This window comes from Chamaea fasciata, unplaced genomic scaffold (assembly GCF_029207755.1).
Source record: "Chamaea fasciata isolate MVZ Bird 193981 ecotype frontalis unplaced genomic scaffold, bChaFas1.0.hap1 SCAF_13, whole genome shotgun sequence".
Lineage (NCBI taxonomy): Eukaryota > Metazoa > Chordata > Aves > Passeriformes > Sylviidae > Chamaea > Chamaea fasciata.
Window position 1 is genome coordinate 10932809 of NW_027094098.1, and position 14054 is coordinate 10946862.

At 43.1% G+C, this 14054-nt stretch overlaps 2 protein-coding genes across 2 annotated transcripts; one reads left to right on the plus strand and one right to left on the minus strand.

The window, feature by feature from the left end:
• Positions 1-215: 215 nt before the first annotated feature.
• XPC (XPC complex subunit, DNA damage recognition and repair factor) lies at positions 216-9572 on the minus strand. The gene is made up of 16 exons (XM_066195203.1): positions 9415-9572; positions 8661-8862; positions 8346-8479; positions 7953-8073; positions 7374-7458; positions 6740-6897; positions 6419-6539; positions 6143-6232; positions 4816-5739; positions 4178-4338; positions 3848-3929; positions 3294-3428; positions 2631-2800; positions 2320-2413; positions 2017-2106; positions 216-1481 (listed from the first exon to the last, which is right to left on the minus strand). The coding sequence occupies exons 1-16, from the start codon at positions 9518-9520 to the stop codon at positions 1269-1271; spliced, it is 2886 nt and encodes a 961-aa protein (XP_066051300.1). The 5' UTR covers positions 9521-9572; the 3' UTR covers positions 216-1268.
• Positions 9573-9599: 27 nt separating this feature from the next.
• On the plus strand, positions 9600-12491 carry LSM3 (LSM3 homolog, U6 small nuclear RNA and mRNA degradation associated). Its single transcript, XM_066195245.1, has 4 exons — positions 9600-9648; positions 10522-10632; positions 11703-11798; positions 12086-12491. Exons 1-4 carry the CDS (start codon positions 9628-9630, stop codon positions 12164-12166), a joined length of 309 nt encoding a protein of 102 aa, XP_066051342.1. The 5' UTR covers positions 9600-9627; the 3' UTR covers positions 12167-12491.
• The last annotated feature ends 1563 nt before the right edge of the window (positions 12492-14054 follow it).

Consider the following 14054-nt stretch of genomic DNA (forward strand, 5'->3'; position numbering starts at 1 on the left):
TTTTCCTGGTTTGGGAAGCTGCTCTCTGGTCTGTGTACTGCTGCCAGCCTGCCATGGGTTTACTCCCCATTACTGACCAAAAAAGTCAGTCACTTCCTTGCCTCTCTAAGATTATTTGAAAAATATGATGGTTCAACCTGACTGCTACAGCCTCTTGTATTTGAAGGAGACTGGGGGTTACCTGTGCATTCTGAAAACAGACAACATATGCTTTTTTCCAAACTTTATTTTGATCTACAAATACAGTACAAAAATAGATTTATTTTTTCTGACCATAATTACATGAAAGCAATTTTCTTATCTTTCAATCTCCGTGACAATGTCCAGCAATAACTAAATTGTTTTCCCCTCCATTTTTGAAGAGACTATGTCAGTGGAACTTAGATACATTATACTGCCAAAGACAGATCAGTATTTCTACTACAAAAGTGCAGGAAAAGCTTATGTAGATTTAACATTCCTCTCTCAACAGTTTTTTAATGCTATGGTACTGGATAACAAGAATTCTGTGGTTTTAGTGAATTTTGTTCCAGCAGTGAGATTTAGCCAGTTCAACATGTTTTGCTCTAGCACAGGATCTTGATAAGCAACAGAAGCAAATGTGTATATATTCAAATTGCTTAAGAAGGTATATTGAACCTTAAGTTTGTAGTAAGGACAGGCCTTCCCCAAGACTTCCACAGCACAAGATCTCTGAGAGTAAAGGAAGATGGTAGGCTGAAAACCCAAACTTACATCACAAAGTGCAAGTATTCTTTAGAAAGTATTAATTCCTCCATATTCTGATTGGGGGGGGGTTTTACAGCTTAAAGGAAGTATTTCCCCTTGAGACAGAAAGGCCAGAACTCTACCTCACCAGTGATTTGGCAGCATTCCTTTGGCCACCTCTGGAGACAGGTAAAAAGCAGCTGGATGCTTTAGTTCTGAGGAAGCAGGGAAATATGAAAATCAGAAAAAATGGGAAGACTGCTGATGACAGGAGTGCCTCAGGAAACTCAACTAGTGCTGAGTGATGCAGAAGAGCAAAAACCTCAACAAAGCAAAGTGATCTCACAAGGTGCAGCTCTTCTCCCAAGTCCAAGGACAAAAGGAAGAATCTGATACCTAAGTGAAAGGAAACTGGATACTGAATTAGGTTGGTCCCTGACAGTTCAGAAACACAAGTGCACAGAAAGACCCTCACTCACCCTAAGGCCCTCACTCACTGCTAAAGGATACTTTCGTGACTCTTTTTCCTGCATGTGAAAACAGCAAAGAAAAGCTTGTCATCACAATTTCTCAAAAGGGAACAACTGAGCTGCTTCTCCTCTCTTTTCTCGCTTGCTCTTTTTGGTTGTTTTCTCTTCTTGTTTCTCTAGCTGGCGATTTTGGGGCCAATAAATGGCCGTGTTCTCCACTGCACTCTCTGAGCTCGGAGCTCCTCCTTCTTCATCAGAAGAGAATTCCCCTCCTTTCTCTGTCTCAGGTGCTGATGGCTCAGTCTGGAAAAAACAAGTGTGAAAATCATAAAGTCACTCTAACAATCACTTGTAACTGCCCCTTTCTAAAAGGGCTTGTCTTTGGTTACAGTGATGCTGAGTGATCTGGCTTCCCACCCAAAGTGCTTCTATTTCTGAACACCAAACATTCTTGCAACACAAGCATTTTTGACAATAGAAGAATAAAACAAACCTGTTTTTAAAAGATCAGGCTTTTCACCTTTCTCCTTGCAGAAAAAATTAAGAACTAAAACATCTAACTGAAAGAAAAAGTACCCCACTCATCCTGTTAGCTACACACTTGCCTTGGACGAATAAATTTAGGAAGGGGTGTGACAAAACAGAAAACAGTAATAAAATTAAAAACTTTCATGCCTTGTTAAACAATAAAAAATCTTTGATTAACTTGACCAACACTGAACTTCTGGCACCGTTTTTTTGACTAGCTGAAGACTTTGAGGAACTACACTCTGGAAATTTTATTCTACAGTTAAAACAACCTCCAGAAAAAGAAATGACTAATAGACATGTAGGATACCTTGATGGAGTAGCGTTGCTTCAGTCTCTCTCTGATGAGAAGTCCTTTTGTCAGCAGCTTCCAATTCCCTAGAGCTCTTTTCTCGCGCTTCTATGGGGGATTGTTATAGGAAAGAGAAAAATTTACTACTGTGAATTTCAATGTATTTATGCACATGGAAAAAGAAAGCTTTAAGATCTTGAAATTGTCATCAAACAAGCCTCGTGCTTGCTGCTTACACAGCCTACCCTGTTTGACTGCCCGGTTTCAATGAAATTCACATTGTAAATATAACAGTAAGGAAGCTGCAAAAATAATTCTCACCTCCTTCTCCTTCTTTTCTATTTCTGCTTGTTCGTTCTCCCAGGCAGCAATAAGGACCTCTTTAAACTCCTCACACACCACATACCCATCAGTACTAGGAAGGAGAACACAATCTTCTGTCAGCTATGAGAAGGAAAAAGAAAGGGAGCAAAAGCCTGCTGACCCAGCCCAAAAGCTACAGAATACTGACATAACTGTCTGTCTCAAAGGATCAAAGTGTGCAACTGGTCACAGGCTCCCCTTAACACAAGGTAGACAACTTCTGCAGGACATCAACATCTGACAGGTGCAACAAAGCAGATTTTACATACACTGGGTGTGAGTAGCCTCCATGAAAATCAAATCCAGTGATGGCTTGAGCACAGTCAATGTTCAACTTCCGTGCCACTCTGTTCAGATTTGGAAGTTTCAGCTGCACACAGCCAACAGGTAACATGGATGGCAAGAAGAGATAGACATTTCCATATTCATTCCGAGGAACCTGTTATGGCAAGATTAAAGACAGATGGTGGTAATCCTGCTTTCTGGAGAGAGGTGAAAATACCTGCTGCAACTCAGGGACTCTCCCCTCCTGACGTGCTACATTCCACTCCAGTATTCAATTAATATTCACATGACAAGGTGCAAGCCTAGATTTTAGTTGCATGGTTATCTCCTAGCTATGTCCTCTGCCCAAGCTTTGTTACTCAGGCTGTAATGCAGAGAATTAGCAAGGCAAAACATGAGCTAGGAAGATCAGATCAACAAAATTTTGACTTTAGCAGTCTGCACTCACTATCTGTACTTGTGAAATAAAGGCCTCGATAGAGTTTTGACTATTTCCTCCTGTGAACATTTACCTCTTAACACTTAATCCAGAATCCAGATATTACTGACTGATCTCACATCTGAAACATACAACTTCTGGAAAAATAAAGCCCAGAGCTCCACAGAAACCACTTCCTTTAGCACCACCCCTCTGCCTTCCCAGCTACCTTTCCATCCACTGCGATGGGAGGCTGATACTCCTCTGTCTGCCAGCGGCCAAAGAGTGCCAGGTCCTCCCGGTCCCGGTTCTCTGGCTCTGCCAGGCGCGCCTTCCTCGCGCGGTTGGAAAATCCTTTCACCATCTGCAAATACAACAACAACCAGGCCTGGAGCATCACAAGAACCTGATAGTGGTTTCAGGTTTTCCTAGGACACTGAAGGAAAAGGTTCTAGGAGAGCAGAAATGCTATTTCCTAGCTTCAATATTCATTGCCTATAAATGACAACCCATGGCACCTATATGGAACAGGCAGAGATCCAGCAATGCATAGAGAACACTGGGATGCTTTTGGAGAAGGTGAAAAGGGAGCAGTTCTGCCAGACACCACTAGGGTGGGAAAAAAACAAAGCTGGGCTTTGGGCAGCATGTAGGAACTACAGGCACAGCAGGTGGACACTACAGCTACCACAAACCATGCAAGCAAGTGTGAAACCAAGATAGAACTGAGTTTGAGCTTCAGAGGGCAGATGGACTGCAAAGAAGGAAGTTGACCCCTCTTACCTTGTAAGGCACTTCTCCGACCCTCACCACTCGAGCTTGCTTCAGCCAAGTGTCCCTGGAGTGCAGCGTGTGTATGCAGTCTCTGAAAAGGCCAGAAAGAAGCAAATATAAGAGTTTTCAAGTCAGCCATAACAGATCCATAACAAACTTATCATATTAGGAATAATAAAAAAAGCTGTATCTTAGTGATACACAAATGCTGTGAGAGCAGTAAATGCCTCACCTCTTTACGCATGTGGTCTGAGACTGCTGGTGATACCATCATGCAAATTAGCTCTCCAATTTGTTATAAGTATCACAGATGCAGGTGACAATAGATGCACAACTCACCTGGAGTAGACAGCCTCACCCCTGCAGTACCCCAAGATAGCAGCTGACTCAGGATAGATGGCCTGGTATTTCAAGAGGTGCCTCTTCAGTGCATAGAGCGGGTGGTTTTTGTACTCTCCAATTGCTGTTGGTAGAGGTTGGTCTTGAAGCTTCACTTGAAACTGTAAGAATTACACAGAAATTAATAATTTCACAACTTTTTCACCACCCTTTGTAAGAAAATAAGAATGACTATGGTATGAACCAAAGAAAAAAAACACCAGAAACTTATCAGATGAACCAACAGACCAAAACATTCTTGCTGCAAGTAAGTACTTAAATGTGTACCCTGACCTATGTATTTTAAAAACTCTCTCCAAGAAGAGTAATGCTAAACATTACACAAACCTCACTTGTAAGTTTCCAGCACAAGCTGTGCAGTACTTCTGCTATGGAAACCTGTCTGAAAAACCTCCATAATTTAATATATAAATTTATCACTGTATGTTCTCTTTAAAACATGTTCAATCTCAACATTTCAAGTTCAAATACAAACCTCCTTCCTCATGGAACGACATTTCTAATGCTTTTTGCCTGAATGAGAATCCAGGGACTGGACTCCTGGCACTATGTGTCCTGAACAACCTGTTGCCATTTACCTCATTTTCTTCCTTCTTGTCTCTCTCCACATAGGGACTTTCATATGGCTGCAGTGTCTCTTCCCACCACTCCGGGTCCACACGGCTCTTCCTTGTTGAGGTCATCCATGCTGGATCGTATCTTTGTGTCACATCCCTGACACTCCCATCGTTGTCAAATCCCACAACGTAGAAAAGTGGCCTTGTGGCATGTGCAAAGCACAGCTGGGGCTGGCCCACATTGCCATGAACACAGTCTACACAAACCCACTTGTCCTCAGGCTCAAGGAAAACCTCCAGCCACTGGTCTGTTCCCACTGCTTTCCTCACCTCCTGCTGTCCATCATCCTCATCACTAGAAATGATTTTGTTTCTCTTCCTCTGTGCTTGAGGCAAGCCTGGAGCTGTACTTTTTGCTGGCTTAGTCTCAGCTCCATACGAATTTTTTGATAGCCTTGTTTCTGAAGTCTCAGTTTTTGACCTTTTTATAGTAGTCAGCTTTGAACTCTGGGAGGGCTGTGAGCTCCTCCGCCTTTTGGGGACAGTTTCAAAATCCTCATCAGAGAGATCACTCTCCTCCTCTGAAACCTCAAAGTCTGAAGCACTGCCCTCATCACTTCCACTCTCTTCCTTGTAACACACTTTGGAGGCCACTCGTCTTCGGCGGTCGTTCTTGGGCCTGACTGGCACATCTTTTTCTGCTGAGCCAGCCTCATTACTTGATTCCTTCTGTTCCTGGCTGCCTTTAGCCTTGTGTGTCCTTTCAGCCTGGGCAGTTTGGGGTTTCTTTGGCTCCTTGTTGTTTTCTTTGCTCTCTGAGGATTTCTCATCCTGCTTGGCTGTTTTGCAGGGGCATTTTTTTGCCACAGCTTTGGGTGTTGTGGCAGAATTCTCCTGCCCCTCAGAGGTGCTGCTGTGAGACAGTCTCTTGGAAGAGCTCTTTCCCTGCAGAGAAACAGGCCAGGTCACATTTATCACTACAGCTAATATGGTATAAAAAATCAGCCCAAGGTTCATGTAGACCAAAGGTTGGCAGGCACAGTCAATTCACTTGCAAACTTCAGGCAACTGGCTGAAGAGAGGTGTATTCATGCAGAAAGAGTTGCCATCTAATTTTAAAGAAACGTAAACCCACTGAAACGTTAAGGAGTCTTTGCTGAAACACAAAAATGAGTGGCTTTTTTGAAGAAGAAAATTAAAAATTAAAGGTGTGCATTTTCTGCAATGTAGACAGAACCTCAGTTCATGCAGTAAGAAAATCACTGCAAGATGTAAATAGCCAGAAAATTTTTTTAATCCTACTAAATCAGTGACCTATTCCTTATTCCACACAAACAATAAAAACTACCTTTGGTCTTGTCTCTTTGAGAGGAATGGGCTGAAAAGACAGCACGAGGCGACACAGCAGCTGTAATGCTCGCAGAATAATTAAAAATATCTGCAAAACAGTTTAAATTGAGTAATTTAATCACAGGGGGCCTTGAGATAAAAATATAAGAAATTAAAAAGCTACAGAATCACTTAAGTCACTGATCTGCTTTCTTCAAATCCACCCCTCCCACCACTTTGTCTATGACCTAACACACAGCATCCAAACTCACCAACCAACTCCCCAGTTTCTTACATGAACAAGCTCCTCATCATCCTGTGCAGCATAGATGGCAAACCTCCTCTCCAGTGTTGACTGAAGGGGCTCTCCTTTTTCAGTGGAAAGCTCATCATTGACAGTGAAGGTTCCAACAAACCTGAAATACAAGATACCTGCTTATTATCCAGTGTTTGTGACTGTATTCTTAAACTTCTGAGTTCACCCTCTCCTCTAAAAAGGAGAGCCTCTCTCATCCTTGTATATAAAATTTAAAAAACCCACAGAAAATTACTAGTTACAGTTACCCCTCTCCCTGAACCCTAGCTCTACATTCTGTGTTACAGAAGAGAGTTTTACCATTTCACCAAGTTGGAAAGGTAGACGAGGTCCACTTGGCCTGCGGGCACTTCGGTGAAGCGGGTGGGGACGATGGACAGACCAATGGCGAGGAGATCTGGCTGGCTGCAGATCCTGTTCCTATAGAAACCATTTGCTAATAAACACAGCAAGTGAACCTGAGAGAGAGAAGTTTAAAAATTGAGTTCACAAGAGATTTTCCTTATTGGAACTACTGTCCATGGTAAAGACAAGGAATACTTCACTGCTCCTTTTAACAGAGAGAGGTGACAATGAAGCCTCCCAAGCATTCACAGTGCTGTCTTCAGAAGACAGTAAAGCACTTTAGTCTTTGCAAATGTTTCCTGCTCTACACAGTTTAATCCAGACAGAATGAGAAGACATCCCTCCATGGAGAAATATACATCCTACTCACATATGCTTTGAGTTACAGTTTTACTAACACAGGCACTGGTGTTTCTAATTCAGTTTAGGAGGAACCTTGACAAACATCTGTCAGGACTACAGCCTCTATTTTTTCACTTCTAGCTGTGGCCCATGTTATTTGACAAAAATTAGTTTCTTTTGATTACAGATCAGTTCAGACACCTTTATGCTCAATTTCTTCTCTGCCATGGTTCTCTGTGACAAATACCTTATGTGTGTCCTCACGAACCTCCTTGCTGAAACGTTTCATCATTCTCCGAAGGTACATCTCAAACTCAGCTTTTCTCCTTTCTCTGCAGAAGATTACAAAAGAAATGGATGTTGTGGGATTTCTGTGGAACTGCTTTTCTGGATTCCTGAACTGGGTCAGTTCACAAAGAGAATCCATCCCACTGTACGAAATTAAGGAAAGGTTTAGTGACTGGCTATGTGAATAGACTGTTAAGATTTTGCAGTAACACAATGCCATTCATCCACAGCCCTCCCTACAGAGATCTCCTGCTGTCCCTTCACTAGAAATGGAGACAGTAAAACACAGTGAAGTTGCAGACTTGATTTTCAAGGAAGCTGAAAAGACTCCTCCATTCCTGTCAACTTCCACTGAAGATTTTTGGTAGAACTGTCAGTGTGTAAACTGCTCTTTATCCCACAACTCTGCATCACTCCAACTCAACGGTCTGCACCAAGTGGGGATTTTCACCCAGAACACAGCAAGTCAGTGACAGCCAAGACTTAGGGTATTTTTAACTTCAGCCTTCAGCACCCTCCACCACATCCTTGCTCTTACCTCCTCTCTCTTTTCTTCACCTGCTCTGGGGTTTCAATCTCTATCTCAACAGGATTGCTTGGCAGCCCCACTGATGGAAGAATAGCAGCTTCTTCTAACTCATCTGTAGGCTCCTGAAGTTCTGTAAAAATAAAATACTAAATTATAAGTAAACATGAAGTAGATTCCCAGGGAGGACTTATGATGGGATAAGAACCTACATTTTCCTTAAGTGTTCAAACAACCTTAAAACAGAACATATCCAGTAACTACCAGCTCCTGGATCTTCCATAACACTGTGTGCGCTAAGTTATTCCAAATAACTGTGGGATGCTGGTCACCTGGTGTTGAAGAAGCATTGTGATATACGTGCTCTTAAAAAGTCCTTAACATGAAAAAATATGCAATCGTTACCTTCCACATCCTCCCATTCATCTTCACTTTCATCATCATCATCATCGTTGTCATTATTGTCTTCATCCATCTCTTTTTTAACGGGAGATTTTGTCTTTAACTTCATCTCATTCTGAGGACGCTTCACTGAGTCACTGATAAAATCATCAAAACAGTAATAGTATCAGGAAACGTTAGCTGCTTGTTTATCAAAGACCAAAAATAGGGAAATAAATCAAGCATGACCTCTTGCATCAGTAACAGATTGAGTATTTGACAATCAAACCACAGAAAGAAATAAGAAAGAAGTTCTATAGACTTGAATAATAAATCTACCTGTGTGTCTCCTCTTTGATACAATTCTCTTTATTTCTAGCATTGTTTTTATTTTCTTTTGTTTGCGATTTTGCCTCTTCCCGTTTTGAAGGTTTGGAAGTTTTTGCCGACTTGGAAACTTCAGTATCACAATCTTCTTCCTTTTTCCTAGCTGGAGCTTTTGAGGTTTTTTTTACACTGGGCTTTTTCTCTTCAAAATCATCTGCACGTGACAAAAGAAATAACGATTAATATTAGAGAAGTTTCATCTCCATGGCAATCTAAGACAACATCTCCATGGATTCACTAGAGGCAGCTACAGAAGAACGTGAGCACTCACAATGCTGAGCATGTCACTGTTTATAAATAGGCAGGATTTGAACTGTGAGACTTGTTGGAAGAAAATAACTCACAGCAAGTACCGAAAGATTTCTATAGTCCTACCGATGGAACCGGCGGAAAACCAAGCATCGTGCTTGCCATTCACAACAACTTCTTACCACGTAACGCTGCGGCACACAGGGGTTTAACGCCCGGGATCTGGGGCACTGATCCCACCGCCCATAACCCTGCTGACAACACAGCCGATAGCATGGCGATAACACAGCCGATAACAGCCGACAGCATGGCCCATCACCACCGCCCCCCAGCCCGGTGCGACCGTCCTACCCGGGGGGGCGCTGGCACCGCTGCCCCCCGACCCCGCGGCCTGCAGCGGCCCGAGCCCCGGCGGTGGCGCAGCTCCGGCCCGCCACGGCCTCCCTGCCGCACTCACCCTCTTCCTCCTCTTCCTCCTCCTTCTCCTCCTCCTTTCGCAGCCCCCCAGAGCGCCTCTTTTTGGCGGCCGCGGGCCGGGACGATGCTCGGCGCTTTCTGGCCATGGCGCGGCCGGGGCGGGCAGATCGCGGCCGGGCCCCGCGCCGGCGGAGGGAAGGGAAGGGGCCGGGCCATAAAGTCTCGCGGGCGGGCGCGGGAGGCGGTTTGAAAGATGGCGGACGAGGTGGACCAGGTGAGCGGCTCTCGGCTCTCGGCTCTCTCGGGGCCGCCGGGGGAGGCAGCTCGGCGCTGCGCGGCCCCCGGGAGCGCTTTCCGTGCGGGGGGAAATGCCCGCGCGGCCTCGGGCTTTGTGCCGCTGGCGGGGCGCGGGCAGGGCTCGCTGCGGGCCCGCTGACCCCGGGCGCCGCCGGAGGAGGGAGGAGGGGGAAAGCCATGCCCTTAGCTCTGAAGGAAGGGGGTAGCTAGAACGGAAATACGGGATCTATATGAGATACGGAAGATGTGGGATGTGCACGGAGGTCTTCATCCCTTTTTAGTTGCCATGCTCGGAGTGCGCCTTTCTCGCAGAGAGGGGCCTCAGGCCGGCGTGTGCTGAGGTTTCACGGCAGCCTCGCAGCCCGGCCTGGCTGGGCCCAGCGAGGGCTCGGGGCGGCGTGTGCCCGGGCCCCTGAGGTCACCCCCGAGTGTGTGCCCGCTAACTCCCCGTGCTGGCAGCGCTGGCAGCCCGCACCGAGCCGTGGCACAGGTGAGGTGCTGGCTCACACAGTGTGCACTCTGCAGCAGTGTGAACTGTGGCTGCTGGTAAGAAAAACAGTTCGGAGTTATAGAATGGTTTGCGTTAGAAGGAACCCTGAAGATCATCTAGTTCCAATCCCGCTGTGTGAAGAAAGATTTGCTGCGGGCTGAATTGAAATCTTTTGACTCACATTTCTGGTGAGTATCAGTGGAGTGGTAAATCAGCAGCACTCCGGTTCACCAGGATGTGAAGGAATGATTTGAAGTATTTGCATCTGTGTTACTCCTTTGTTTTTCTGTGTTTCATGAACATTGAGGAATGGAAAAGTTCACAGTCCTCTTCTGTACAAACAATGCTTTTGTTTTTTAGCAACAAACAACAAATACTGTAGAGGAGCCACTTGATCTCATCAGACTCAGTTTAGATGAGCGAATCTATGTCAAAATGAGGAATGACAGAGAGCTTAGAGGCAGATTACATGTAAGTAAAACTTTCAGAACGTTGTCATGCTCATTCAGGTAAGCACTAGGCAGCTTTTATTTATGTACAATAGTCTGTTAAACAAGTTTACCTGTCATATTCCACTGGTTGTTGAAAAAACTAGTTTTAAAACATGAGTAATTGCATTTCATGGTTGAAAGTGCAGGTGTTGGTTGGAGAAAGTAGGTTAAGAATTGTCTTAGTTGCCAGAACTGTAATGTGATTGGTGGAAAAATCTAATTTCCCCAGTACTTAGTCAGCTATTAATTACTTCCCTAGAAATCCAAGAGATGTATTTTGCTTTTCTTGTCTCCTGAATGATACCAAGCAACTAAAATTTCACTGCTTTTGACTTCCATTTCCCTGTCTGTGGAAAAAACGCAATAATGCTGCAGGCCTCTTCCTATGATACACCCTGAGGCCTCTTCTGGACTGAGGTCATCATTATCAAACAAGAATCCCTTAAGGCACACCCTGGGAGGTGTGATGGGATGTGTACTCAGCTGGGTTCTCAGATCTTTGCTTTCTGTTAAGTCAGTCAGCCTCCCTGAGTGCTGTGCTCTGCTGCGGAAGAGAACTACTTGCTCCAGGAGTCAACTGGGCCCCAGCTCTTCTGGAAACACAGAGATAATGAGAAATCCATGAGGGACACGTGTAGTTTGCAACATGCTTTTGTAAGGTTTTTGGAACATGCGTTTAAAGTTTGGTAGTACTGTATGAGAAGCAGCTTTCATATCCTTTAAGTTGCCCCCAGGCAATCAATTCCAGGAGGCTGGACTGGTAGCAGTGTGTAGCTGTTAAAGTATGTCTGTCTCTGAGGTCTTGTAATTGCTGTCACAGAATGCATCAGAGCCATTTCCTGCAAGTGTTTCAGTAAGTGTCATGCCTTCTTTTTCCTGCTGCAGAGTTCTCATTTGTTTGTTTGTGTTGTAGCTAAAACTGATAGTACTTCGTTTTGGTCAAAATCACACTTAACTACTTGTGTCTGAAAGTCTTGCTAAAAATTCTTATTTTAATAAACTCATGTTTGAATGTTGGAAAACATAATAAACTGAACTTAATTCCCACAGGCATATGATCAGCACTTAAATATGATTTTGGGTGATGTGGAAGAAACTGTGACTACAATAGAGATTGATGAAGAAACCTATGAAGAGATTTATAAAGTAAGGACTGAAAAAGGAGTTCATTTATCCTCACAGATTTTTTTAAATTTAAAACTACACTGTGTTATATTGTTAAAGTAGTTTATTGCTGAATGTTTTTTGAACCAAGCTCTAAAAGGATTTGGACAAACTGTTATGAAAGTACACAGGATATCTAGAGACTTGGTGTGAGTTGTATTGATCTCTTCAGCATGCCAGAACATTGGCTGTTTGTTGCAGTTGTTTCAGGCGTGTTTTTATGATTGAAAGGAATATTTTGTAATTGTAAACTTTTCTTTCCTTCACAGTCTACCAAAAGGAATATCCCAATGCTCTTTGTCAGAGGGGATGGTGTTGTGCTTGTAGCACCCCCACTGAGGGTTGGTTGAAGCAAAAAAGGACTCAACCTTCTGGAAAGTTCCAGACTTTTGGACAGTGGTTCATGTTTCAATCGTGTCTCAGAATTCTGTATGTGTTTTTTATAGGGTATTTTTGTTGGTTCTTTTGAAAAGGGAAGGGGAACCAGTTTGTCTTGCAAAATGTACATGTAGTCAATTGAAGCAGTGTAAAACCCAACCTGATCTCAGAATTAATGTAAACTGCTGTAAATTGGCTGCCTTGTCACATTCAGTAAAAGAATCCTTAATTTTTTCTATCTTGGCAGTAGCACTGTCTTATTTTTGTTGTTTTAAATAAATTTTGGTTTATCTTTGAGATTTGACTTGTCATGTTTTTGTGTTGATGGTAAATGTTCTTCCGTAGGGCTAGTGCTTTATGAAGTTATAGTATCAGCCTCACTGTCAGAGAAAGCAGTATCCTTAGTGTGTTGTTTTAACTTCTGTCCTTACTAATACCCAAGTTTTGCTGATTATTGGTTTTGAGGATGACACTACATCAGTCAATGGTGCTGTAATATATGGCTCTGTGTTCATATTTGTGATGCATATCCTCATTGTAGGGAAATGAATTTATATGAATCTTCCACCTAAGATAAAGAAGATGGGCTTCAGTGCAATGTTTTCATATATTTTCATTGTTTCATTGGCTTTGTTAACAGAGTCACAGTTTGCAAAGCCATAAGTAGAGACTGAGGTTGTTACTCACGTGCTATTGAATTCCTTGCTGCATTCACTTCCTGCTGTTTGTAGCATGTTTCAGTTCTTGAATACATGAAATTCTGCTGGATGCCTTAACATGCTTGTAAGTTACCTGTAGGGAAGGTGCACTAGAACCTGAACAAAGCTCCTTTTAAATACATGCTTTCTCAGGCCCACCTTGTTTGCAATTTACTTTCCTTCTTGTGTGAAAAAAAAAAAGACACTTCTGCTATATTTATGTTTTAGAGTCATATGAGAGATGTAGGTCTGCACTTCCTACAAAGCTTGACTTTTGACTTAATAAACTTAATTATCTAGGCTCTCTGTAGGGTTAGCAAAAAGCAGCTTGCTCTGGCACTTTCTTCTACAATTAAAAATCTTCATAACGGTCCATCGCTTGAGACAGTGGTGCAGAATACAAGGTCTGCCAATCTTTTTTTTACTCCATTCCTTTCGGTACTTGGATTTTTGTATTGGAGGATTGACGTGATGCTCAAAATGCTGGCAAATCAGGAATTTCTACCTTGATAAATTTTAGAATTCATATCCGTTAATAACACTTGTGGACTCTGACAATGGAGTATGCGAGTCCCACGTACTCTTTACTTGAGCCATATTTGCCAGCATAACACTTTTATCTGTATGTACAGTATTTTTATATCACAGGGTATCAGCACAGTGGGAAGAGGTCAGCTCACCTGACATAGTATATAAATAGCAGGAAAACTCATTAAAAATTGTCTCATTTGTCACCTGCTTCTTTTTAAGGGAGAGATTATTACGGTGGTTGGTAGCTCAATTACTGTCTAATTGATTTCTTGGGTATTTGCTGTCTAATTAAAAACATCTGTTATTGTTTTGTGTCACTGAAATGGCCAGTAGCATCCTTGATCCTCTGATTTGAAATGAGCTGTCTGGAGCAGGAGCCAGTCAAACCCTCTCCATGATGAACGTGGATTAAAAGAAAAACAACAAAAAATCCCCACCAAACATCCCCTCCCAAACCAACAAAACCGTCAACAAAACAAACAACTAAAGAACATCACATTAAATGAACTCCCCAAAAAGACCAAACAACAAATCTCCCCCCCCCCCCCCCCCCAAAAAAAAGATCCTAAACAAACCAAGCCCCAAAACATTTGAAGTTTTTTCCAGTCTGCTCTCTTTCATACTGTTCTTT

What these genes read in the sequence shown, in the direction of transcription:
- XPC (XM_066195203.1), bottom strand. Translation starts at nt 9,520, where the DNA reads ATGGCCAGAAAGCGCCGAGCATCGTCCCGGCCCGCGGCCGCCAAAAAG. An exon ending in GGAGGAAGAGGAGGAAGAGG is followed by an intron (nt 8,863 to 9,414) that starts GTGAGTGCGGCA and finishes TGTCACGTGCAG; the next exon opens with ATGATTTTGAAGAGAAAAAG. An exon ending in ACAAGAAGGAAGAAAATGAG is followed by an intron (nt 4,339 to 4,815) that starts GTAAATGGCAAC and finishes TAATTCTTACAG; the next exon opens with TTTCAAGTGAAGCTTCAAGA.
- LSM3 (XM_066195245.1), top strand. Translation starts at nt 9,628, where the DNA reads ATGGCGGACGAGGTGGACCAG. An exon ending in TGGCGGACGAGGTGGACCAG is followed by an intron (nt 9,649 to 10,521) that starts GTGAGCGGCTCT and finishes TTTGTTTTTTAG; the next exon opens with CAACAAACAACAAATACTGT. An exon ending in AGCTTAGAGGCAGATTACAT is followed by an intron (nt 10,633 to 11,702) that starts GTAAGTAAAACT and finishes TAATTCCCACAG; the next exon opens with GCATATGATCAGCACTTAAA.